The 26,593-nt window shown below is 44.3% G+C and overlaps 1 protein-coding gene across 2 annotated transcripts in view; it reads left to right on the top strand.

Moving 5' to 3' along the window:
* SSBP1 (single stranded DNA binding protein 1) overlaps nucleotides 1-26,593 on the top strand; it is a 119,952-nt gene that overhangs the window by 47,020 nt on the left and 46,339 nt on the right. For both annotated transcript variants that reach the window (XM_069227970.1, XM_069227971.1), the window contains one exon: nucleotides 5,019-5,106. In XM_069227970.1, the coding sequence (XP_069084071.1) occupies nucleotides 5,019-5,106 (88 nt within the window). The remainder of the gene's footprint in view (nucleotides 1-5,018; nucleotides 5,107-26,593) is intronic.

Genomic DNA, 26,593 nt, shown 5'->3' with positions numbered 1-26,593 from the left:
GTGGTGAGGAATTCCTTCAGAAGAGGTTTCTTCTTCTGTTTTTCTTTGGACAGGGCCGCTGTCCACAGGAGTTCTTGATCCTCTGGGATGCAGGCAGTCCTCTGGTGGTTTTTCAGAGGTCGCTGGACCTGCTGGACACGCCGCTTTTCTTTTGCAGGTTCTTTGAAGCAGGAGACAGGCCGGTAGGGCTGGGGCCAAGTTAGTTGTTGTCTCCTTTCCTTCGCTGCTGGGGTTTCTGCTAAGCAGTCCTTCTTCTTGTGAGGTCGTCCGGAATCTAAAATCCTGGGCTCAGGGTCGCCAATAAATACTGAATTTAGGGGTGTGTCAGGGTCACAGGGCAGTAGCCAATGGCTTGCTTCCTTGAGGTTGGCTACACCCTCCGTGTGCTCCCTCCCTATGGGGAGGGGAGCACATCACTATCCCTGTTGGGCTAAATCCTCCAAAACAAGATGGGGGATTTTCCAGGGGTGGGGGGGGGGGTCACTTCAGCTCTGGTCACATTAGGGTTGGACCTGACTGAGGGGGTGACTCCTCCTTGTTTTTCTTATTATCTTCCCGGACTTTCCGACAAAAGTGGGGGCTGTGTCCGTGGGGGGGGGGGGCTGCATCTCCACTAGCTGGAGTGCCCTGGGGCGTTGTAACACGAAGCCTGAATCTTTGAGGCTCACTGCTAGGTGTTACAGTTCCTGCAGGGGGGAGGTATGAAGCACTTCCACCCAGTGCAGGCTTTGTTTCTTGCCCCAGAGAGCACAAATGCTTTCACCCCAGGGGGTCAGAAACTCGTCTCTCTGTTACAGGCTGGCACAGAACAGTCAGTCCTGCACTGAAGGATTGGGTAAAATACAGGGGGATGCCTTCTGTGTGCATTTTTTTAATAAATCCAGCACTGGCATCAGTGTGGGTTTATTATTCTGGGAAGTTTGATACCAAACTTCCTAATGTTCAGTGTAGCCATTATGGAACTGTGGAGTTCATTTTGACAAACTCCCAGACCATATACTTAATATGGCCACACTGTACTTACAATGTCTAAGAATGGACTTAGACACTTTAGGGGCATATTGCTCATGCAGCTATGCCCTCACCTGTGGTATAGTGCACCCTGCCTTAGGGCTTTAAGGCCTCCTGCTAGAGGGGTGACTTACCTATGCCACAGGCAGTATTTTGTGTGCATGGCATCCTGAGGGGGATGCCATGTCGACTTTGCTTTCTTCTCCCCACCAACACACACAATCTGCAATGGCAGTGGGAATGTGTTAGGTGAGGGGTCCCTTAGGGTGGCACAACACATGCTGCAGCCCTTAGGGACCTTCCCTGATCACAGGGCCTTTGGTACCACTGGTATCCTTTACAAGGGACTTATCTGTGTGCCAGGGCTGTGCCAATTGTGGAAGCAATGGTACATTTTTAGTGAAAGAACATTGGTGCTGGGGCCTGGTTAGGATCAATATCAGGCAAAAAGTGTTGGGGGGGGGGTAACTGCAACAAGGAGCCATTTTCCTACACACAGGCAATGAAGAGAGATGCAGTAAAAGTCTTAATAGGTTTTTATTAACAATACTGCAATCTACGATAAGTTGCATGGGCTGCAATGATAAGGATAATGAACAGTGCAAGAAACAGAATTGTGGAAACAAGTCATTAATACAAAGACCCCCACTATCTTGCAATAACATGAAGTGATATGAGATATGTTCTGATACCCTAGCATGATAAACCTAACCCCTAACCTAAAGAGAGCTAGGTGTTATAAACCTAATCTGCCAAAGCGGTGTCCATGAGGAGAGGCCCCAGCCCTCGTTACCTTGGAATGAGGTCTCTAGCTCAGACTCCGTGGGGACTGGGTCAGTGTCAAGGCGATCTGCAGCATTGATAGCAGCAATGGCATCTGGTCAGAATCCCTCTGACTGTGTGAAATGTATTTATACAGATCTGATCTGACGTAGGCCTGTTCCCATACACTAGATAACAAGTTATGCTTGGGACAGTAATTTATATTAGCACTTCCCTTAAACGTGCCAAATAGGGAAAGTACCTAAAGTGAATACCTTCAGCTTGTTTATCTTTGTCACTTGATAGTGACGCCTTAGTGCGGTGGCACTGATAACATGAAACTAAAACATTGGCCTAACTAGAAACAATGCAGCCATCTTGAAAGTTATAATTAAATAAATGCGCTAAAACAGAGTGAACGAACAGTAAAAGTCACTGGGTGACGGGGTATGAGTATACAAGCTCGAGGGCTAAGCTAACTCCTTCCCATTAAAACCAGATAGGATTCACTACAGAGGATCCTTGGGGGACTCCACAGTTGACTCCTGTGGGTCTGGATGTCTAGGTCCTGTGCAGCATGATGTTGCTAAACAGTTGGAAATGTTAGCGTTCTGCAAATAGAGGTAGTACTCTGCGGTCATCTCATTAATCAGCAACTATCCTGAAATTAAGGGATTAGCAAAGTCTTCCATACTTGCCGTGTTGTGGCAAGCAGATATGATTGAATCTGTGTAACTGTTAGCAGAACTGTTTGATGGCAGAGACAAGAAAACAATTAAGTGGTCGGGTAAATATGAATCTAAGAAATGTAAATGAGAAATGTTTAATGAAAATGGCGTAAAACCAAGTGCCCTATAGGCAATCACACAAGAGAAGCTTATGAAACACATCCCATGGATAAACATTCAGTTTTCCTATTCATGCAAGCATGTGGGTATCTTTTAGTCCATGCACACTTGCCACAGCACCTGCGCAACCAATGACATATCTTACTCCATAAATTACATGCATCACACATTTTATATACATAAGCATTTCTTACAACTACTGGTACATAAACACTGTAGAACTAAGTGCACAGTTTGACCTCAAGATAAAGTGGTTTTAGCTGCTATCTGGGCCTTGCAGCCTCTTTGAAATAGTTCACAAAGCCATACGCAAAAAAAATCATGATATTGTAGTTCAAATTTGTTTTTTGAAAACCTGCACATCAGTCAAGGAAGTAATTTAAGTTCCAAACCCTACATTTAAACCCAGTAACAAGGAAAACCATCTGATTTTATTTATTGTTAAGCTTCTATATCGTCCAAGCATGTCCACCCAGCTGGAATGGATGGAGGGAAAGAAAGTGAGAAGGGCATAACAATACACATGTGATTCTGCATACTTGATATATAGCCAATAACTCTCATTACAAATCGGTGCACTCCGTGTCTTTTCACCTCCTCTAGCACTGTAGTGGGGAGCAGCCTCCGACCAACCAGAGTAACAATGTCCACATCAGCACACAGAAGAGTCAATTCGAATAGAGCTTGCAAAGTAACTTATTTTCTTCTTCAATAAGACAGATTTCTGTGCAGCCTCAGGATTTGTGAACAAAAATGTTCTTTCACCACTGTCGACCTGTAACGGAACCAGGAACCACAAAGATGTCTCAATCCAATGTGAGATCAACTTTCTAATAGCTTGTAGGTCTTCCCTACTCCACAGTGTCACACACCTTTGATTTAGGACTATAAGTACCACTTAGCCATACATTGTGTTTCGCTCCCTGGACAAGGACTGAGTGACCAGCTCTCTCTGCTTAGAATCATCTGCCTTCCCCCCCCCAACTACTGTGCCATGCTCATGTACTCTTCTCAGTTGAGTTTTTTAACAGGTTATCATGAGTCCTATGAAACCAGTGACTGAAGTAGTTGCCACCTTCTGGCACCACGTTGTGCACACATCCAGAATCACGATCTTGGAGTCTGTGTTATTGTTATTTGTGGGCATTCTTAAGATGGGGATCTTTGATTTTTAGCCTCATATTTTTTTAAAATCCCCTTCGGATTCTAATTGGATGTGAAGATGAATGCAGGTTTCAGATGTCTGAAATGTCTCTTGATTTCAGTGCAGTAACTCTTGAGCTGGAATATGTATGATGCAACGACTGGCATCCTACAAGTCCTTTAGAAGTCACACAATTCTTCTCCTTTCTTACATTCTTTCCTGTTGCTCTCAGGCCCCTTGGGTGTTTCTTGTCTGATGTCTAGTAATATTGGAGGTCGTCTGACAGTTACTCAACTTGGTGCTACACCACCTTCACTTTCAAGTGCCTCTCTCCAATTGTACATGGTGGTTAGGGGTCCTGTGCATTTTTACAGAACACTGTAAGCTGACAGTGTTAACAAGCTAAGATGGAAGGAACAATATGCGCTGTGAGACCCTCTTTTTTTTTTTTTTCTTCTTTTTTTTTTATTGACTGCGACAGCTGCTCTACTCTGAAATCAAATTGGTCGGGGCCAGATGAATCCCTTCTAGGGATACCTCCATTGTCGTGCCCCTTTCCGTCCATTTTCAAATCTCTCCCTAACTCCAGCGACAGACCAAGGTCTCGTATCTGCAGCCTCCAGAGAATGGAACTGTTTTGTAACTCTGCAAGCTCTACTCCTGTCCTATATTGACATGTTAAGTATACAAAGTCTACAAAGGCTTGCAACCTTGGCAGAGTGATAAGATTGTAAACTGATAAACAGTGAATTAAATTACACCCATTCTTACAGTAAACTTTACAACAACTGAACTATAGCTTTTGCAGGTAGTTCTGGGTGTCTTGCAGCTCACTGGATATGAGCTTTTCTGTGTCCACCCTCCTTGTAAAGAGAGTTCACAGTGAAAGCAATTCTAGTCATCCACCATTTACTCGCTCTACTTTTCAAGGGTTTTGTTCATACACATAAACAAATTCATGTCCAGGTGTCTTGTCTTACTTGTCTGATTAAAGTTTGGGAGGCATGGGTTAGAAGTGGGGGATTGGAACAAGCATAAATAACATCTGTGTGGTTGGATATGTCTAATTGGCTCTAAACTCATCCATGCATCTTATTCTGTTCTGTGAATATCCCGCATCATCTCCATTTATATGTTTAATATTTTGTGAGCTTTCTATCCAAGTATATCCTAGTATATTAGGGAGTCAATGCTGTGACAAGTTGGCCTATTTGTTTATTGTTTCTCTAACACTTTTGCATTTTCTGTTTCAGGAGACATAAGTCAGAAGACCACGTGGCATCGCATTTCAGTTTTTCGTCCTGGCCTGAGAGACGTCGCTTACCAGTATGTGAAGAAGGGGTAAGTGTGACTTTGTGAAAGGATTAAAAATTTTATTGGGACTGTAGATTGCATTCATGTGTGTGTCCTCTTCTTTGTTACTTTAGAGGAGAATACCAAACCCATCTATGCCATGCTTGAGAGACCTAGCAGGAGAAAATATGGTTGAGTCAGATCTCACAATGCAGCGTCCTAGAGGCAAGTGCTGTAATAGCTTAACAGAGCAGTACAACTTGGTAATCCTATCTTTATTAATATCCTTTCTGTACTTTCATATACAGGTACTAAATCCAGTTTTGTGTGTGTGTGTATAACCTTAATTACTCTTCAATTCTAAAGAGTTGTGCTCTCTTTTAATTAGGAGGTGGCAGGTCAAAAACTACAATCAAATTAGCAGATTGTTGCAGACATATTGACCTCTTTGGGTGGTCCTTCATTTTTGTTTTCTCTTCTTACATAAGGAGCAGTGTCACAAAGAATATTCCTTTAATTAAGTAGCAATTGACTCTGAACTGAAGATTATATAAAGAGATTTATAATTTTAAGTAAGAGAGTAAAACAAAAAATAACTTGTTGTTCAAACCTTTTATCATAGTCTACGTCTGAGTGTCTTTGGAAAAGTACCTAAATATTTCAGATCTATTCCATTTACCATTATTCATTGTATTTACAATGCTAGTCAAATACTATTTCTTTGCTCTATTTCTAAAGCACCTAGCCATACCAAGGAGTAATTCTCATACTGGCTGTGCGGGCACCATTGCTGTAGCTTTGCCGGAAACGCATCTTGCCAAAGAATGAGTCATATTCTTCACTGTCCCAGAGAGATCCTTCTCTTCTCTGGCTTGGAAGCACCACTTCTGTGTCCTAAAAGGTACCTCAGTGCCAGTTGTAGGTGTGGTGTACTTCTTTGATCTTTTGGTAGTGGTGACCACTTTTCTTCCCTCGGTGATGATTTCCAGTGTCTGGTAGTGTAGTTGTAACTTGTCTTGGGGGTTCTGTAGTCCCACTTCCTTCCCATTCCTGGGTCCAGCTGCCATTGGCCCTGCCTTGCGACCTGACGTCTCTTACTCTGAACCATGAGCAAGGCCCTCAAGGAGTCCTTGAAATGCTAGTTCTGGAGGTGGTAGCCTTCACAAATGTTCCTATAAAGGGGAAATCATAAATAAAATAAATGTATAATTATTGGTTAGCATTCTCAGCTATTCTGAAAAAAATGGTTAAGCTAACCTGCCGGGATAGGAAATGAATGGTTTCTTGTATGTGTAGCAGTAGATTTTACATGCACTGCACACTCCTGCCATCTAGTGTTGGACAGAGACACTATAAGTTGCTTTTCTTCAAACTATAGTTTTTGATTTTGTGGTACTCTTGGACCCACCCAGAAACCTACAGTGCACCAGAACTCCAACTCATATTTTACCACCATCGGCTTTGGCCGTTCCTGGACAGTCGAGCTAAGTTCAACAAACAATCAACAATAATGTTGGTTACTGCTGTCTACAACATTGGAAGACACACTACAGCCGACAACAATTCATTTTTGACCGGAACCAGGTGGATTTTCTCTGCACAAGATCATATGAGAATAACTAGTGGGATGGGGGTTTTGCCTCAAGTGCAACAGTAAGTTCCATTGGTTGGACCATTATCGGGTTTGTAATCTTTGCTTGCCCGGGTCCAATGAGCAATCGAGCTGTTCAGCGTGTCACACCATAAAAAAGAAAATGACTATTAAATACAGACAAGAATGTTGGTGGGAGCATTTTAAAATGCAGTTTGAGAACCTAAGTACATCAAGGGAGCCTACTTAGAAGACCACTATGGTTGAAGTCATGAAACATTCTCCTCAGCAGGGGAATATGAAGAGGTACAAGGTTCACAGTCAAACCTGCACCCAGAACATAGAGTACACTGAAGGCGCCAACACCCTCACCCACCATCTGGGTTTGTCTCTCCTTGGCTCAGCGTTAAGAGTCTACAAAGCCAGTACTGGCACTGGACTTGAGCGGGCCAGTTATTGAGCCCCAGATTATGCCCAAGAGGCCTCGATAATCTTTTTTGCCCCTTGCTTCAAAGCCCACTCAGCTCCAAGAGCCAGTCTGAGCTCGGGAAAATCCTCAAGCCAAAGACACCGAGCCTCGAAGCCAGACCCTGCCTTCTTGTCCCTGAGACGCCACTCAATGCCTTTTGGTGCTGATATCAGGTTTTCTTTAGTTTCGATGCTCAAGGATGCCTCCAGCGTATGTATTGATATATATATATATATATATATATATCAAGAAAACAGAGACCGGAGGACACCAGCCCCAATCCTCAACCATGTTCCACCACCACCAAAATCACCACATCTGTCATCATCACTGCAGCACTCAACACACACAGACTCTGACCAAGATGTTCAGTTTCACCCACAGGACCCATGCTACAAGCCTTTGCCAGAAAAGGTGGTTCATTGGCAGGGTTATAATGTGTACCTTCGGAATTACAGTACCTTTTAAACCTTACGTGGTGAAAGCTTCACCTCCAGATGACACTACAGCATATCCCACGTTCATTCAAAGAGCAGCAGAGCACCACAAGATGATGCTCTGTATCACGGAGGAAGAAGATAGTTTTCTAGTAGAGACAGTCTAAAACTGGGGCTTAAGTCCATTTTCTGCCCATGTTTATGAACATGACCAAATATGTGGCTGGAAATTTCAAGGAGATGGCTGAAGCCATAGTAGTTACTTACAGAGTAGAGAAAAATACAAATCAACACCTGGTGACTCACCTTGCATCCCGTTTTGTGTACAAAGCGATTTCATAACGGTGCACACTGCTAAGAACTGAGTCTTTGCCAAGAAAACTGAAGATGCATCTGTTCCACACAGGTAGAGCTTCAAGGTTGATGCAGCAGGGAAATTAGATGCAGTGGAAAATGCAATACAGTGGCAGGCAGCCGACTCTGTGGGCATCCTCTCAATGCATGACTGACACATTGACAGGAACAACGGATAAAACATCTCCTTGAGGCTTATCGCAAATGTGGCAGAGATCTGGTCCAGGAAGCAAAAATGTATTCTAATGCAAACATTGGCTGTGCATTAGATGCATCAGTCACAGCCTGTAGGGAGATGAATACCTGCATCATCTTCCAGAGGTGTGCCTGGTTCCAGGTGTTTGGATTTCATCCAAAAGTTCGGCAACTTATCATCAGTGTCTCCTTTGATAGTGAACATCTGCTTGGCCCAACGTGGGCACAATGATAGAGAAAATGAAATAGGACACAAATAGGCATGGTTGTGCTCCAAATGCAAATTGGAAAAAATGATGTCCGCACCAGCTGGCTAAAGGAGGCGCCGAAGGTGCACTAAGGTTGCAGCATTCCAGCTTTCAGTAGCATCAACCATTTCTGGAGGGATAACCACAAAAAAACCTACACCAGACAAGGCTTTACACGGAATGGCAGAGTAAAGGATAGAGGTGGCCCAGGTAGGGGCTCTTTCAACTCCAAGCAATGACTTACCCTCTATTCCCATTGATGAGACAAAACCCCACAAAACCTGTCCAAGGAAGAATGTTTTTTCCTTCCACAATGTGCTGGTGGGAATAAGCTCACATAAGTAAGTAATTTCCATTGTCCAGCAAGAACATTGCTTGAAGTTTCACATTACAGCGCCAAATATCCTGCCTTGCCATCATGCCTTCAGTCAAGAACATCAAAGTCTGCTGCAACAGGAGCTGATTGATGAAACGTTGAATTAGTCTCAGCCACTAGCAATTGCTTGGGCCGTATTCCAGTCCATCGTTTTTACCCCACTCTAGAAAAATGCCTACCTTATGCAAATCAGTACCGCCCCTGCTTCTCATGGGAACAGTCCTGAGGTGCCAGGCGGGGCCCCTCTCCAGAAGGGAACCACAAGCAACCCCTGTTGAGTGTAGCTTGAGTTTTAGTGCACAGTGAGCATGTTATCCACTTCCAGGCATACTCGTCGCACCCAAGTCATCATATACAGCACCAACAAGGTGATGGATGGATGGAAAGCTTGAACTATTCTCAGCCACTGGCAATTGCTTGTCCCATTTCCAGTCCATTGTATTTTGCTCACCATGTCACGCTATACAGGCAAGGGGAGATGCAAACACTTCTCAGCTCAGGTGCCATACAACATGAACCTCTGCACGAAAGAGCACAGGTTATTACCTATACTTCCTCTTCCCAAAGAAAGGTGGCACTTTGTTACCTATCCTCCATCTCTGGCCACTAAAGAGTTACATACTGTTGGAGCATTTAAAGATGACCACCCTATAGAACGCCAGTCTGCTGCTCTGCCCAAGAGATCATATAGCGACCCTCTATCTCAAACATGCCTATTTTCACATTCCTATCCATTTGTCTGATCGTTGTTACCTCAGATTCATGAAGAGTGGGCAACACTACCAGTTGAAAGTGTTGCTCGTTGAGGTCTCTTTGGCACCAGTGGTATTCATAAAATTTCTAGCAGTGGTCGCATCACATCTGCACCGTAGTGCCATTCATGTGTTTCTGTACTTGGACAGCTGGCGAACAACTAACAGCAGCCACAAACAGTAACTAGTGAGACAGCAGTGCCACTGCTTCACTGGCTAGGTTTCACAGTCAAAGCCAAAAAGTCTAAACTCTGCCAACTGCAGATCCAACCTTATTTAGGGAAAGATGTTTAATAAGGTAACAATCACTCTATCCCAGTTGGGATAGGCTTTATCTGTGTTTCAGAGGCTGCTTCCTCTTTATTGAGCATCACGTCTTTGTGAGAAGGATCAAGAAATTGTTGATGATTATGGCATTATGTAGTGTGATTGTGCCAGAGGTATGTATGCACATTTTGCTTGAAGCTCACATGCCTATTACCTGAGCTTAGTATGGCAAACCATGGGAATGGAAAAATAATTTACACTACTGTATCAGTAAACATATATAACTTTGTGCAAGCATCAGTCGGAGAACTACTGGTTACCAAGTACACTTGTAAAAGTCAGGATGGACAAACATCATGATTTTGCACATAGCTGCTTACATGCAAAACAGATAACATCGATCTTCATTTAAGATTTCATTGATGAAAGCATTAATGGAAAGTCTTAAGAGGCATTCCTCCAAAGACACCACTTGCCATATGTGGAACCTTAACATGGTCCTCATGAGCTCAAGCGACTTCAGTTTGAACCATTACATAAATGTTAGATGCAAAATCTCTCAAGGAAAGCAGTGTTCCTAGTAGCAGCCATTTTATTGTGCAGGATTAGAGAGTTACATGCCTTAACTATGGAGGAACCTTTCATCCAGGCTTACAAAGATCAGTTCATCCTGAGGGTGAATCAAGTTTCCCTCACTAAAGTTGTCTACCAATTTCAAGTCAATCAGACCATTGACTTACCTATTTTCTTTCCACAAAATCAGAGTGACAGTAAGAGCCTTGCACACACTGAATGTAATGAGGGCTTTAATGTATTATGTTGACCATAATACATTTGCAAAACCAAGCAACTTTTTTAGTATTTCCGTACCTCCAAATCTGACCTTCCAAGATGGATAGTCAAAAACATTGTTATGTTATGCAAAAGCAAAATATACTCTTCACAATGTGCCTAGAGCAGCTTCTACTTGTATAAAGTGAGCTACAGTGGCTTTTCTGGGAAGCATACCACTTGCAGACCTTTGAACCTGCTGCGTAGTCTGTCCCCACACACAGTATTACTGTGTAGACATTCTTACCTGACAAGAGGTACAGGTCGTACAAATGCTTTAAAACATATTCCACACATCTGCTTCATCTCCTCACAAGCCAGTGCTTTAGAGAGCGAGGGGGCGCTGCCTTCCAGTCTATGCTGAACATGTAGGCCTTGAGCCAGCCATATTATCGGTACCACTTGGGGGGGGGGGGATGGGTTCTAATATAATTTATTGGCATGGTATGGGCACCTAAAGATGGAAAATGTCATAGCAAGTCATAACTCTTTGCCTTTTGTGAGTTATCACTCCACTCCCAAGATACATATATGTAAATGTAAATTTGTTCTTAATTTTTACTCTTGTGAATTTTATTAAAAAATACTATTATAGTAAATGTGATTATATAAATTCATAATTCTAATAGTCATTATGATTATATTAAGTACATCAGGTCAAATGTATACATTTTGTTTTAAATTAATTTATTTTTCCCGAGCTGGTGGTGAATGGCCTTGCAGTATCATAAAGAAGACTGAAACAAGCACAGCCTGCCCCCCTGATCCCAAGTGTATAATTCATTTATGGTCAAATGTCCAACATAGAGTTTCTCTGACAAGCCAGCAGGACTACTTATCATGGAAAACTATTTTGGAGGCAGCTCAAGTAAGGAATCACATTCCACCTTTAGACATTGCGAGAAATGTGAAAAGCAACACGGTTTCCCGAGTATTTTACCACACAAAGGGGGTAATTCTGACCCTGGCGGTCTTGGACCGCCAGGGCAAGAATGACGGAAGCACCGCCAACAGGCTGGCGGTGCTTCAAATCCCATTCCGACCGCGGCGGTAAAGCCGCGGTCGCCCCGCCGGGGCCGGCGGTTTTCTGCCGTTTTTGCCCCGGCTGGGAGAATCCGCCAGGGCAGCGCTGCTTGCAGCGCTGCCCTGGGGATTCTGACCCCCTTACCGCCAGCCTGTTTCTGGCGGTTTTCACCGCCAGGAAGAGGCTGGCGGTAAGGGTTGTCCTGGGGCCCTGGGGGCCCCGGCCAGCTTTTCACTGTCTGCTAAGCGCGACGGGTGCAACTGCACTCGTCGCATGGCCGCAACACCGCTGGCTCCATTCGGAGCCGGCTCCTGTGTTGCGGCCTTATTCCCGCTGGGCCGGCGGGCGGAGCCTGTTTACTATAAAAAGAGATTTACAGACTATTATGCAAAAAGCTGATGCAAATGTCAGTGATGATGCTGGAACAAGTGAGTGCACAAGTAAACACTTAAACAGAATAACATCATTAAAGTCAAACATGTATGCTGAACGATGTATATTTTGTGGAAAGATAAAATGCTACAAGGGCACAGCATTGCGTGAGAAATTAATCAAGGCCTCAGAGCTTGACAAAAGTGTACAACCATTAATTGTGATTCAAAGATCTTAGCAGTTTGAGGTAGGGACACAGTGGCTGCAGAAGACCAATATTCTACATCTTGTTATAGGAACTATACAAGAGTTAAAGCAAAGGAGGAAGATCATGCATCTAGCATTCAAACCAATGATCACTACAAAACAATGAGAGATGAAGAATATGATGAACTATTTCAATATATTAGAACTGTGATTATTCCTAACAAAGAAGTAATACTTGTGATGACTCTCACTGAAAGGCTTGAAACCCTCCTGAGACGCAGAGGTATACAGGGGATAAACAAATGAACCAAGAAGCATATTAAAAGAAAATTGGACTCAGAGTTTGGTGACGGCCTCCACATATTCCCAGACAAGCAAGGAAAATTATTGGCCCAACCTCATAGTGTCATGCTACAGGACATTGTAAGAGAAAACCAGTCTTCAAAAAGAGAATTGTCAGTTTTAAAGGCAACAGACCTGATCAAGATCATAGATCAAACATCATCTCACATAAGTACAATGGTTAAAACAAACTTGATATCAATACCACGGCCATATCATCCTTCAGATATTGATAAAAGATTAATTTACAGTGCCTGATTACCTTAAACGGTTCCCATTAGGACATCTGACTGGAGATCCAGAAAACCCAAATCCATCCATATGGGTTGCCTTACTTATGCAATCATTCAGCCAGGGCATTATAAATGGAGTCAAAAATGGCCAGCTGAAACACCCCAAGCAATTGTTGCTCCCATACACTGTAAAAAACCCTGACCGGAATTGTTGAAATCATTTGCACTCTAAACAGACTTGGTCATGGGATTTCATGCTCACAACTGGAAGAAAATGATATTGCCTTGTGTCTTCAGAAACGTGCTGCTATCTTAAATGAGCAAATTGTTCTTCCAGCTGACATTTAGCCTCATGTCTTCATTAACTTCGCATTGGATAACATTGATAGGCTGGAAGAGACTCTTATTGGTAAGAGGACAACTCATCAAGTCAGTGGTATAGCTTGCAGCCCACAACCTTTAAGAGCTCCTCCCCGAAGCATTGAGAAACAAAAGCAAAGAACATTGACCACCACAAATACTGAAGTATTGTTCATGTATGTTTCTGGTGAACGAGGTTGGCTTCAGCCATTGATGACAAGTACCGAAGTCATACTGGAATGTATTGACCAATTGATGCTTGCACAAAATAAGAACATAATGTGGGTTGTTACAAGACAAAAAGTGAGCCTCGCACAGATAATACCAATTTGGAGAGGATTTAACATCAGTACTAGAGGCCTAGTTAGTGTATCACAGGATTCCATTGGCTACTTGCCCACCATTAATGCCCCTGCAACTGGCTGACAACTGTGTCTGAAATTTTGAATCCGTCAGAGCTGATTAGGGATTCACTGCATTTGGCATAAATTGTAGTGTCCATGGATCAAGCTCTCTACGCATTAGCAATTGAGATTGTGTGGAAGCACAAAGCAGTGTACGACAGAATTATTCTTAGAATGGGACCTTTCACACCATTTGCAATGTCATGTCCATTCTTGGAAAACATTTTCAAGAAGTTGGCCTGTGCAACCTTTGCATTTAAGCAGATGTGATAGCAGAAGGATCAATATCATCAGTACTAGAAGGTCATATGAAGAGTTGTGCAGTTCGAGTATACAAGTGCATGTTTGAAGATATGTCAAGACTGGCTTACTTGAAATTTATCCCCTGGGTGGAGAAGAATTCCAAAGACAACATTCACGTAGTCTTCTCCTTCATTGAGGATGTTTATGACTTTGCAAAAGACTTATGCCAACATAGACGACCTCTCGCAGATTGCTGCCTTTGCCAAAAGTAAAACAGCTTTGGGATGTTTTCCTGGAACATCTTTGTTATGACAATGGCCATCTCTCTGCATTTTGGATATTGTATGTGGATATTGTTGAAAATGTCTTGCTGGCTCTGCTGCGTGCTTCTCAAGAAGGAAATTGGCATTTACATCTTACCACCACGCGCTCAATGATCCCATGGTGTTTTGTATATGACAAGATGAGCTACGCTAGATATCTTCCTGTATACTATGCCGAAATGACATCACTTGCAGTGAAACATCCAGAGATACACCAAAACTTCATCAACAGATGCTTTTCAGTTCAACTGTCGGATGTTAATCCATTTGGACGAATTCCGGTTGCTCAAGCAATAGAGGTAACATTCAACAAAGACACACAGACTCTGGAAGGTACAACAAGGTTCAGTCTCAAGGCGGGTGCTGTGAAAAGATATTATATGATGGCTGAACACAGAAGCGCATTTTTGGGTCAGATAAGGGAAATGGTTTGAAACAGATCAGATCTTACACATACCTACATAAGTTACAAATTGAAGAAGACCGAGATACTCTTACAAGAGCTGTTAGTCTGGTTCAAAGCTGGATAAACCCATTTGTTGGGCCACATGATTTCATTAGTCTCTCCACGGCAAAAGAGGCATCTCGGGACATAGTATACAACATAATGAAGGCACATGAAATAGGTGAAAAGTGTTATACAGACTTCAAACTTGAGCGATTTGAGAATAATACAGCTATTAAGAAGTTTCATGACCCAGTGAAGATGAACAAACTAAAAACCTTCACTAACATGTCGAAGAAGAAGGCAGTGAACAGCAATGGCAGGACAATCATCATAAAAGCAGACAAACCACTATTTGGTCGAATCATTGTGACAGCACAGAATCAGAACCTTCAAATGGTGGATGTACTCTCTCATCCCTTAGGACCTTTACCATGGGCTTTAGCAACTCCAGAAGGTCTGTTGCGAAAGACAAACAAAGGTGTTTTAGCAACATACTTACAGAAAAATGTTACCCTTCCTCAGGAAATACCTGGAAATTCAGCAATGCTCATTGATGGTATGGTCCTCGTTCAGAGAATAAAAGGAGAGGAATCGTACTTTTGTGAGGTGGCTATGTCTGTCTTGTCCATGACTTTGTGGGAAGGAAATAGGAGTCAAAGAATTGATGTTGTTTGATACTTACAATTAGATGGCTATTAATAACAGCGAAAGGACAATCGGCGGAGAAGAACTCTAGCACCAGTTAGAGTATCTCACCTTCCCAGATTGACAGGTAGTGGAGGAAATTCCTAAGCCACCTAAGGAATAAAACAACTCTCATTGCACTTCTTGTTAACGAATGGAGGAAACCAGAGTATTTTGTAAAACTTGAGAATAAAATACTGTTCGCGAACTGTGAAGATAAAGACTACAAAATCATATCTGAAGGGAACCACAAAGTGGCCGATCTTAACAGTACACACAAAGAAACAGATGATTGTTTGTTGTTGCATGCTGCTAATGAGTGTTATGAGGCAGTAATGATAAACTCAGATGACACTGATGTGTTTGGGATTCCATGACAGAATCATGGCTAAATTGTTTCTGAACTGTGGTACTAAAATTCGCATGAGAGTCTTTGACATTGGGAAAATAGCTTCAACTCTTGGTGAAAAAGTTTGCCAAGCTTTGATAGCTCACCATACGTTTATTGAATATGGCACAGTAAGTGCATTTGTGGGAAAAGGAAGTTCACTCAAAATCCTGTCTGCCAACAGATATACACAGGAAACATTTTTGCAGCTCGGAGATTAATTGGATCTCTCTGAAGAACTAATGGACAAATTGGAGCAAAATCTTTGGTTCATCAAGTGAATAACTTGAGATCACCTATTCTGCGCAAAGAAGGGTGTGAGATACAGTCATCAAAAACCACCTTGCAGGGACTGTCTGAAGAAACATGTTGAATGTGCGAATTATCAAGCCGCTATGAGCAAGAGATATCTTCTGAATGGTCCACAGACATCTAGTCCAATTAGGAGAGAATGGAAGTTGGAAAAACACAAGTGAGCAGAGAAACTGGTAGTGGACTGGACGGAGGGGCAGCCAGCACCTCAGGCTGTGTTAAATCTGCTAGCTTGCAACTGCATTAAGAACTGCAAACTGCCAACATGTCTGCTGTCTAAATTATTTCAAGTGCACTGACATGCAGACTTCCCGCCTGTGAAAATCAAAGAGATACAGAGAATGATGACACCTATTCAGAAGATGATGATGATGATGAATGTGAATGATAAAATTGTGTTTATGTTCACTCATGACATACATTGCCTATGTGAGATGTGACAACTATTATTATTTGAAATTGTAAGTGTAAATTTTGCATATAATTTATTTATATTAATATATGAAGAATACAATGAAGTTTTATTGTTATTATTTTAAGGACTATATTGTTATTATTGCAATTAATTATCATAATTATTTAAAAATTATATTGTATTTAACCAATCTGGTGGAATTCAAATTATTTCCCAACATATTATGATGAGTTTGTATGCAATTTATCAAAAATATGAAAACCATTATTTTGTTGGATATGTTTGCTAATCCAGTAATATCAGACAAAAGGCAAAGAGTGATGATGACTTGCTATCACATATTTTCCATATCTAGGCATCCATACCGTACACAAAAATCATGTTGGAATCCATCCCCGAGTGGTACCAATGGCCTAAATGTAGGGTCATGGATCCTGGCCTAATGTGCTCTACACCTGCACACGCTACAAATGGAAAATGTTAGTTACATTGTTACTATCTGTTTGTTGCTTGTTGTGATGTAGATTCACATGCACCCTCCCATCTTCCAGAATGTGAGCAGGTGTTACAGACTCTTTACGTTGCAGACATTATATTTTCTTTAATTTGAACCTGTAAACATTTGTCTTGCTTCACTTCACTCCACTTATTTTCAGTCACCGTTTGGGAGGGAGAAATACAATCTGAGGTGGATTCTTTGTCCTGGTGCATTGAGGGTTTCTGGGACAGATCACAAGATACCTAGAAAACGAAACTAACACATTGAAGAAAGCAACTTGCAATTCCAGTATCCTAGAAATATATGGAAGTAGTGTGTAGAGCATGTGAATCTACAGCACCACAAGCTACAAACAGATAGTTACAAATTAAGTAATATTTTCCTTTATAATGGAGAATAATAATGTGAAAACTAACATATCAGACGGACTTACTATAAATGTTCTGAACTCAGGCAGCTTTTCAAACCGGGCATTTCTCGGGGTGGGAGCTATAGCAGACTTAACTAAAAACCAATAAGGTAGCCTCATGCCAGTGTTCATGGGTACTTTAGGTGCCCAGGCTCGAAGGAATCTGCTTTGCTTAGATAGAAATTGTGACATGACCTTCTGTATCATGACTTCACTCCTACTTTAAAAAGTACTATAGTCAAGTGGACCCGTGACCTGGGATATGCACAGTCATTATCTTGGATGAAATGGGTACAGTTTGGTGTTTGTCTAGGACTGCATTTACTGTAATAAAACATAAATTTTACTGACAGTGAAATAGCCAACAACAAATTTGTGATAAACTTTAGTGTTGACAAAATTTCAAAAAAAGCTTTGGATCAGTAATATTGATCAAAACCTATTCAGATATAAAGGCCAACTTATACTAGGGAGGCTTGGATGTCATCCTACAAGAAATATTCACCTTGGACTGAACTTGACAGGATTTAAAACATAATTTACAAAGTGTTTTGGGTTCCCTTATAAGCCATTTTGCAGGACTGATTGGTGGGATTGAGGCTGTCCGTGTTCCTCAAGTAGAGCACTTGTTAACCTTTTCTAAGTATTCAGTAATGGGTGTTGACGATTTCTGATAGAGACTTGTAACTACAGATTCCTCACCTTAGAAAATCCCCACAGGCGTCCGATTGGAACCAAAACAAACTTTGAAATAGTACCTCAGCACTCCAGGAGGTGATGCCCGTAGCTCCGCATCTGTCATCTTTACCAAATGTGTCGTGTGCGGGCCCAAATAGGCACCGCCTGTGCGCTCTGGCATCAGTTACATCAAAATATCTCTTCCAGAATTCAAAGGCAAGGGATGTCTCCCAACAAATCTAAAGGGCTAAAGCCTTGTGGGGAATGCTTGGCATTTCATTATAGACTGTTCCCATTGGACCAGGGTCAGGACTGATTTGCATATGGCTGGGTCCAAACTGAGGTGGCATGCTGTGCAAAATAACAATGGACTGGGATGCGGCTCTTAGTAATTACCAGTGGCTGAGATTAATTCATGCATTCCATCCACCACTTTTTTGCAACTTTAGTGTGTCGCCCCTAAGTGGGACGGGTATGCCCAGACATCATCCTATGCACACTGTGTCAATGGAACCAGGCTATACCTGGCTGATGAACTCTAACTAGGGCGAAACTGGTGCTAGGTTGCTTGTGTTCAGATTCATGGAGGCCTACCTGGCAGTTTGAGCTGAATTGTTTCCATTGGAGCAGGGTTGCATATATGGCAGGGTCCAAACTGAGGTGGCATGTTGTGCAAAATAATGGACAGTGATGCAGCCCCAAATAAGTACCAGGGGCTGAGATTAATTCAAGCATTTCACCCATCACGTTTTGTATAATTTTGTGGGGATGCCATCAACAGATGTCGGTAGCTGATCCCCACTTGGTCTGCATGTAGTGCCTCCGGTCGTCCCTCGATTCCATGGTCTTCAGTGACTGCGTCTAGATGCACTCAGGCTATCCAGGAGTTTCAAAGCCAAGCTTTTAGTTGCATGGAACTGGAAGTCCCATGTGGGTTGAAGTTGTGGGGCCAAGGACGATCCCAGTCTTGTTCCCGTGACTAATCGCTTCATAACTTTTTATCCAGATTGTATTTATCAGGTGAGTTCAAGAAAAATAAATCCAAGCAGTGCTTTCCCCTTTGCGCCCCCTGGGTAATCAGAGAAGGCAAATGGATGTTATTTCCTCTAGAACCTGCTCCTGCAGCCATTCTGTGGAGCTGTCTGTCATTCCTGCTCCACAGTAGCACGAGTTCTCCAAAGCTATACTTGCTCAGATCCAAGAGTTTCAGGCAGTGACGCTCTGTCAGCAGTCTTTGGTGTGCCTACAGGACCCAGGGAGCCGAGAGGTTCCCCAATTGAATCTTCATTGGTGGGCCCTCCAGATACGTTCCTGGATCTGTTCCAACTCCTTCCTGGGCTCCACCCCCGGATCCGTTCCTTCTCCATAACTGGCTCCGCTATGGCACCACAATGCTTGCTGGAGTATCAGCTGTTGATTGCAATTTAACCGGCATTGGAATCACTGGGACAGCCCACAGCTGACCTCGACATAGTTGCGTCGACCTCATCTGACTCTGACTTCAACGCCTCTTCCTTTTCTGAGGAATCCTTCTGACCTAGACATTGTTCCCCTGCCCCAGACCAGGGAACGCATCCTCCATGACATTTTTGGGGCAGATTCAGACACACACAAAGATGACATTAGCCAGCATCAGAATAACTGGTATGATGAGCTGAAGGAGGCGAGTGGCCTTGACATTCTGCCAGACTCTGTGCCTCCCAAGTCCTACCCGATTCCCCCCCCGCCATGGTGTCAGATCCACCTTAGAAGAAGCATCTTTTGTAGTGGTAGTGCACAGGGCTGGTAGATGTTCCAGGCCTCTAGCTGCCCACCCAGTAGGTCAAATCTAATCTCCTGACGGAGGTACTACAGTCTGGTCACATTTCTGCTGAGTCTCTTCCATTTAATGAGGCCCTGACTGAGGTGTTGTTGGGGACCTGTGCCAAACCCTGCTGAGGGATGCCAGTCAGTCACCAGATTTCATATCTTCATCGTCCAGCACTGGGAGATCCAGCCTTTTTGTCTCAACACCTTTCTCCCTAGAGTCTGGTGGTGAAGACCCCCACCAGCAAAATTAACCTGAATACATTTCTCTCTGGGCCACCTTATGGAGAGTCAAAATGCAATGACATGTATAGTGTTCCCTTCGGTCAGTCTTGGCCTCTGATCCGCGAACACCTCCTGTCTTTTGGGACGTTTTTCCCAGGCCCTGTGGGATACCGTGGCCCATGTTCTGCCCATGGTTTTGGAGGAAGCCAGGGTTGTTCTGTCCCAGGTCTTCAGGGTGCCACTATGTTTTTGATTTGTGTGGGCTGGACACAGCAGATTCTTTGGATAGGGCCATTAGTACCAGCCCCCTCTGTGAACATGATTGGATGTGGTCCACTGGGTTCTCTGCCAGTACCAAATCTAGTCTTATGGACATATCCTGTGATGGCACCAGACTTTTTTACGGGATAAGTGGACTTCGCATTGGAGCACTTTGAGAGTAGGGGCTATGGCCTGCTCCATTAGATTATCGGCCGTCCCATGGCAACTTCAAGGCCAGTTCCCCCACTGGGAGGGGATGGAGGTGGCTTTAGGGTTGGGGGTTGGACAAGAGGTTCCAGTCCTGTTACCTGCCCAGCAATCACCCCAACTCTTTCGGGCCGGTGGCAGGGATTCATAAGACACGTGAACAAGAGGAACAGCAAACAGGTCAGTCCACCGATCCTTCAGCTGCCACACTTCCAAAGCCTCTTTTGTTGTGTCCTTACCACCGTGTAGCCACCCTATTGGTGTCAGTATTTGGAATTTCTTGCCAGAGTGGCAAGTTATCACTTCGGATAAGAGGGTATTATAGTTAGTTCAGTGGGGTTACACTGCTCCATTCTTGGACACCGCACTGCTCTTGCCACTGTTCCAAGAAAGGCTGACGGAGGGCCATCTGTCCCTTTTACGTCAGAAAGTGCAGGCTTTTTTGGCCAGCGCATCCATACAGTGTGTGCTGGTGCCAGAAGTAGGTCATGGTTGTTATTCCTGCTACTTTCTGGTGCCTAAAAAGGACGGATGCTTCTGCCCTATTTTAGATCTTCACCCTCTCAGTGCCTTCCTGAAGAAGAGCAAGTTCAAGACGCCCACTTTGCCTCACATTTTGTCTGCCCTCAACCCTGGAGACTGGATGGTAGTGCTGCACCTGCAGGATGCCTATTTCCCCATTTCCATCCTGCCGGCCCACAGGCGTTACCTGTGGTTCACAGTAATCCAGGAGAATTTTCAGTTCAGTTCCCCTTTGGTCACACAAGTGCCCCCCGGGTGTTCACGAAAGTCACAGTGGTGGTGGCAGCCTGTCTCTGGAGGTCAGCTGTCCCAGTCTTCCCCAACTTCAACGTCTGCCTTTTGAAGGCAGCCTCGCCCCAGGCAAACCTCCTGACATCCTTGAGGTTCACTATCAATGTACCCAAGTCACACCTGACTCCTCAGGCGCTCCCTTTCATCTGAGCCCTTCTGGACATGATGGACACAGTTCAGTTTTGTGACGTTCCTCCTGAAAAGAGAGTTCAGGACATTCAGACTATGATCCTGATCTTTCAGCCTCTGTCCTGGATCTCTGTGAGGTCGACTCTGAAGCTGCTGGGACTGATAGCCACCTGCATCCTGCCAGTCAAGCACACCAGGTTGCATATATGGGCTCTGTAGTGGGAACTGAAGTGCCAGTGACAACAGCATTGAGGGCACCTCTCCAACTCTGGCAACATTTTCAGAGGAGACTGCAAAAGACCTGCAGTGGTGGCTGCAGGACTGCATTTGCAGGGTCTGCACTGCGTGGGCCTGTGGACCTGGGAGCCCCTTCGCCGCAGTAGTTAGCAGTGCTTCCCTCCCGCCTGGGCCCCTTTGAAGAGTTTTCTTTTCCGCGGCCTCTCTCGTGGACCCATGTTGAAGCAGTTTGTTCTGGTGCGGCTTGTGGGGGGCGAGGAAGAATTCAGCCTCTCTGCTTCTGCAGTTTAGCTTCCAAGTCACAGTCCCTCCTCCAGCCGCTCCCGCTTTTGCCAACGTTATCGCAAGGGGGGCTAGGCCGGAGCCTAGCGGGCACTCCTTGTCGTTTTTGTTTTTCGCAGACTGTCCGTAACTGACGCGGACTAGGCAGCAGTGAGCCGAGGAACGCAGCGCATCGAGGAACAACGAGCAGCCGCAGGCCATTGCTGGTCGGCTCTGGATTCCCATAAAGCTGACCTTGTCTGGGTCAGCTGGAGAAAAAGTGGGTGAAATTAGTAAAGAGTGAGTCTGCTCTTTTGTGCTGCGTTCAATCGTAAGTCAGCTGCTTTAGCCTCCTCGCGTCTCGACCGTGGGTACTCTACACTATGACTTTGAAGAAGCTCCGGTCAGGTCGCCTTCTCCCAGGAAGATCTTGTCTGAAAACCAAATCCAACCCCATTCGGAACAAAACCAACTCGGCTCTCTTGCTGAAGGGACAACCGCAAAAGCATCTTCTCTCTTTATGGGGTAAAGAGAATCCTCCATCGCAGGAATCAAAAGGTGAAGCTATTTCCATCGCATCCCTGGACTCAGAGTCCCTTGGAGGTCCTCCTAGGGAGTCTTCAGGAGGGCTCTCAAGCGAGCCATCTCAGGCGGAAACAAGCCAGAGAGGAGGAGCTGGGGTCTCGGAGCAGGGCCTATTGCCCCTCTTGTTGAGCCTACTGGGTCTGTCCGGCCCGTTTGGAGCCAGTCGGGCCGCTGTCTGTTCCCTCTCTTTCTTCTGCCTGGTCAATCAGCTCTCTTTCCCAAGCCGATCAGGTCCCGAAAAACTCTCAGGAAAGTGCTGCCATCACCTCTTCAATGTCTATGGCTATCGGACCCTGTGACTTCACTCTGCCGGACCTGGACCCAGTTTTAGTTCAGAGATACGGCCCCCAGGTAAAAGAACCCTTGAGTCCGCCTGCGATCTTTGGGTCCAAGGGCCTGCCGACCCCTACTGGTCTGGAGCTGTTTAATAGTACTCTGTCGTTACAAGACTCATTATACATTCAATCTCATTTGTCTGTGTCGCCGGCTCTGGACATCAGCGGAATCCAGCCCACTCCTCATCTGGATTCAGAGGTCAGGCTCTCAGCTTCTTTGTTTAATTTGGAAAATCTCCTCGCTTTTATTTTAAAGCTCCTGGAGAAATTCGTAGGGGGCTCAGACTGTATTCTTGACTCTGTAACAGCAATTTTGGCTGAGATGATTAAAGACCAAAAGGAGCCTGTATCTCTCGACCCGACTCAGCCTATTGTTGTTCCTAGACAGTCTTTAGTCAACCAGAGGGCTTCCCAGGCTCTTCCCATGGTGCCACAAAAAATGCGCACGTTCATGGATGCAGGCACCCAAGCGGGGAGTTTTCAAGGCATTCGTCCTAGTGATATAAAGCCACTGCCGGTTAGCCCTGTGGATTTCGTTCGATTTATCTTTGACTCTCCCACATTGAAAGGCAATCACAGGCACATTGCCATCAGCTCCCTGTGAAGGTGTTCCCCATCTTCGAAAGAGCAGTCACCCAAAAAAATGGGCCAACAATCTCCCCCTACTTGCCATCCCCGGTAGAAGTCCTTGAGAGGGGAACCATCGCCAAAGGCGGGGAAAAAACTTAAGAGATCGAAGAAACTAAATCAACGGATTAGCAGGAAAAAGAGAAGGAAAGTACTGTTCCCCGAAGTGATAACTGATGGGACAACCTCCCCCCGAATCCACATAGAGCCACTCGTGAAGCAGCCTAGTCCGCCCTCACTACGTAGGCCCAACTCCACTAAAAGGGGTCCTGTAAGCATGCATTCAACTGACCTTTCTTCCATTCCAGCCTTGAATCCAACTGTTTCCCCATTTTTGCCCTTCAGACTGGAGACCATCCCTATTGAACCCTCTATTTCGTTGCCTGGGGAAGGAGCTCCCTCTGCAAGCTATAACACGAACTCTCAGATTGTTGACTTTTTTCCCGTTTTTGATGCCGCTTTAATTCTAAATAGGTCCACCTTGTTAAGATGGTTTTCTGAATCTACCTTTCTGAAACACATCACCAGTTATGATATTGACCTTGTTTCCCTAAGAATGGTTAGTGGAGGTCTCAAGGCGAGGGTCGCCTTTCGCTCTTTGCATGTGGCGAACCTGGCCCTCTCTCACGCTGACTTTCTGCAGTGTAGGGGGATCGATGTAATCCCACTCTTACCCTACCTCGCTTTCGGAGGGGAAAAGTTTGTGACTAAGATCCCTGTGAGACCCGATCCCCGGTCCACTTTAAAGGCACTGACTTTTCCTTATGTAGATCTAGATTAGACCTACAGGCCCTTAGAGTATCCTTAATAGGGAAGGATAGACAGGTGCTATTGCGGGAGACACGACACGCTCCGAATCTTCAAACCACCTATGCCCTGGATGATTGGGGTTGGCTCTCAGGAGCTCTGGTTCAAGAACGGGGATCCAGGGACTTACTCCAACCTTCTTCCTAATAGAGGTTTAAAAATAATTTCTTGGAATGCTGCCGGGGTAAAATTTAGCAGGGAAAAACTATATTACCTCAGTACACTTAAACCAGATTTAATCTGTCTCCAGGAGACTTGGGCAGACACTGATCTATTGTGGGACGACTATTCTGTAGTCGATTGTAAGGCCTCTTCGTCTCGAAGAGGTCATGCTAAGGGAAGGGGGTAGCTTGTCTACTGTCCAACTCTCTCAATTGGGACTATTCCTGCTATAAAGATCCCAGCAACCTCTTTATGGCACTTACAATTCATCTGCATAATACTACGCTAGGTCCTACTTCACTGCTTTTAATTAATGCTTATGTGCCCCCAGAGGCTGTATATGATTCTCTGTTAGAAAAGGTCTTTGCCTTTTTTGAGGATTCCTTAGATACTGAGTTCCCTCCACTGATAGCACTAATTGGAGATTTAAATTGCAAAGTCTCCAATTTCGCCTTATGTCAAGTGCGCGATGTAGAGAGAGAAACAGCGCTGCGTATTCCAGATTGTGTTTCCCCCCCTTTAATTAAAACAAACAAAAGAGGTAAACTTCTCCTCAGTCTTCTAAAAAAAAAAAAAAACACTGTATTCTCGCTAATGGTAGGTCCACTTCGGACTCCCCTGCCTCCTTCACACATATTTCTTCACGGGGAAGGTCCATTCTGGACTACTTAGTACTTGGTTATTCCTTTTATTGTCTATTGGAAGATCTTAAGATATTATGTTCCCCCTGTAGCGATCATAACCTGCTTTCTATCACTCTAGAAACCTCCATATTGTCTCTAGACTCATGGAAATCTGGTGGGTTTACCCAGAGTTTTTCTATTAAGACTGGGAGGATCCAATGGAATTTTAAGAGGATAGCTGGTGTCACTGCGATTTTAGCACCTGTAGTTGCTAACTTGAGTAGTTGGGAGGGAATGGAGTTGCAATACTTCTCTGATCTCCTGATGCAATTGGTGTCTAACAACTTGTCTGGTGGGCATAAAGTAGCCCGGAAAGCTATTCCCTGTGCATTGCTTGACCTAAACAGAGAAATAAATAACATGGTTAGGGCCCAGTTTTTAGTTTTCTCTGAGGAAAGGAAAATCAGGGTTGCTCTGTTAAAAAGGAGAAAGAAGTGGCTGAAGATCCGCCTTGCAAAAGAAGCGGGGGACAGGCTCTGGATTAAGCTCCGGGAAGCCGCTACAAAGGGCCAGGCTAGGCGTTTCTGAGCATTAGTGGGTAAAGGTTGTGGGTCTAGAATTCGTCCCCCCCGCTCCAATCTCCGAAGCCCGATGGTCAGATTTCATCTCCTCCCTGTATGCTTCAAATGGGGTTGTACCTTTCCGGTTTCCAGAGTCTCCAGGTATTCTCACTTTCCCTCCCCCGTCAATAAAAGAGATTGACTGTGCTATCGGGACCAGATGAACTGCCTTTATCTGTTATAAAACAGGATAGGAGCTCTTGGACTAAGATTTTACATGTGGTCTTTAGTAGATGCTTCTATTCCAGATGTATTCCTCCCTCGTGGGTTGGCAGTATAATTGTACCCTTATTTAAAAAGGGTGATCGATCTTGTCTTGGTAATTATCGTCAGATTGCCCTCCTTGATGCTGTGGGAAAAGTTTTTACCAAATGTCTACTCTCTAGACTAATGTCTTGGGCGGGGGAGAATAACATCATCCCTTTGGAACAATCCAGATTCAGACGCAAACATAGCACTCTAGATAACATCATGGTGCTGCATACCATTACTGAAAAATATGTAAAACTGAGAGGGGGGGTTGTTTATGCCGCTTTTTATAGACTTCTCCACAGCTTTTAATAAAGTAGACAGAGATCTTTTATGGACTAAGCTATGCAGCCTGGGGATACCTTTACCACTTCTGGAGTTAATAATTGCCTTCCACTCCAACACCTGGTGCAGAATCCTCTTGGGGGGTGATAGAGGTTTATCCCATAAGATTTTTACATCTAATGGGTTAAAACAGGGATGCCTATTGGCTCCCCTGCTCTTTTCCCTCTATATTTCAGATCTCCCTTCCTTTTTGTCCAAGGGCAAGGGTTTTCCCCCCACTGGTGGGTGGGCGTCCAATTTGTTGCCTGTTGTATGCGGACGACATCTTAATCCTTGATTTAACCCCCAAAGGCCTACAGAACTGCTTGCAGCGCTTATCAAAATATTCTGACTTACATTATTTGAAGGTTAACGTATCTAAAAGTAAGGTCCTTTTGTTTCT

The sequence above is a fragment of the Pleurodeles waltl genome, chromosome 4_1 (genome assembly GCF_031143425.1).
Source record: "Pleurodeles waltl isolate 20211129_DDA chromosome 4_1, aPleWal1.hap1.20221129, whole genome shotgun sequence".
NCBI classification, from domain to species: domain Eukaryota; kingdom Metazoa; phylum Chordata; class Amphibia; order Caudata; family Salamandridae; genus Pleurodeles; species Pleurodeles waltl.
This window is presented reverse-complemented; position numbering and strand designations above follow the sequence as displayed.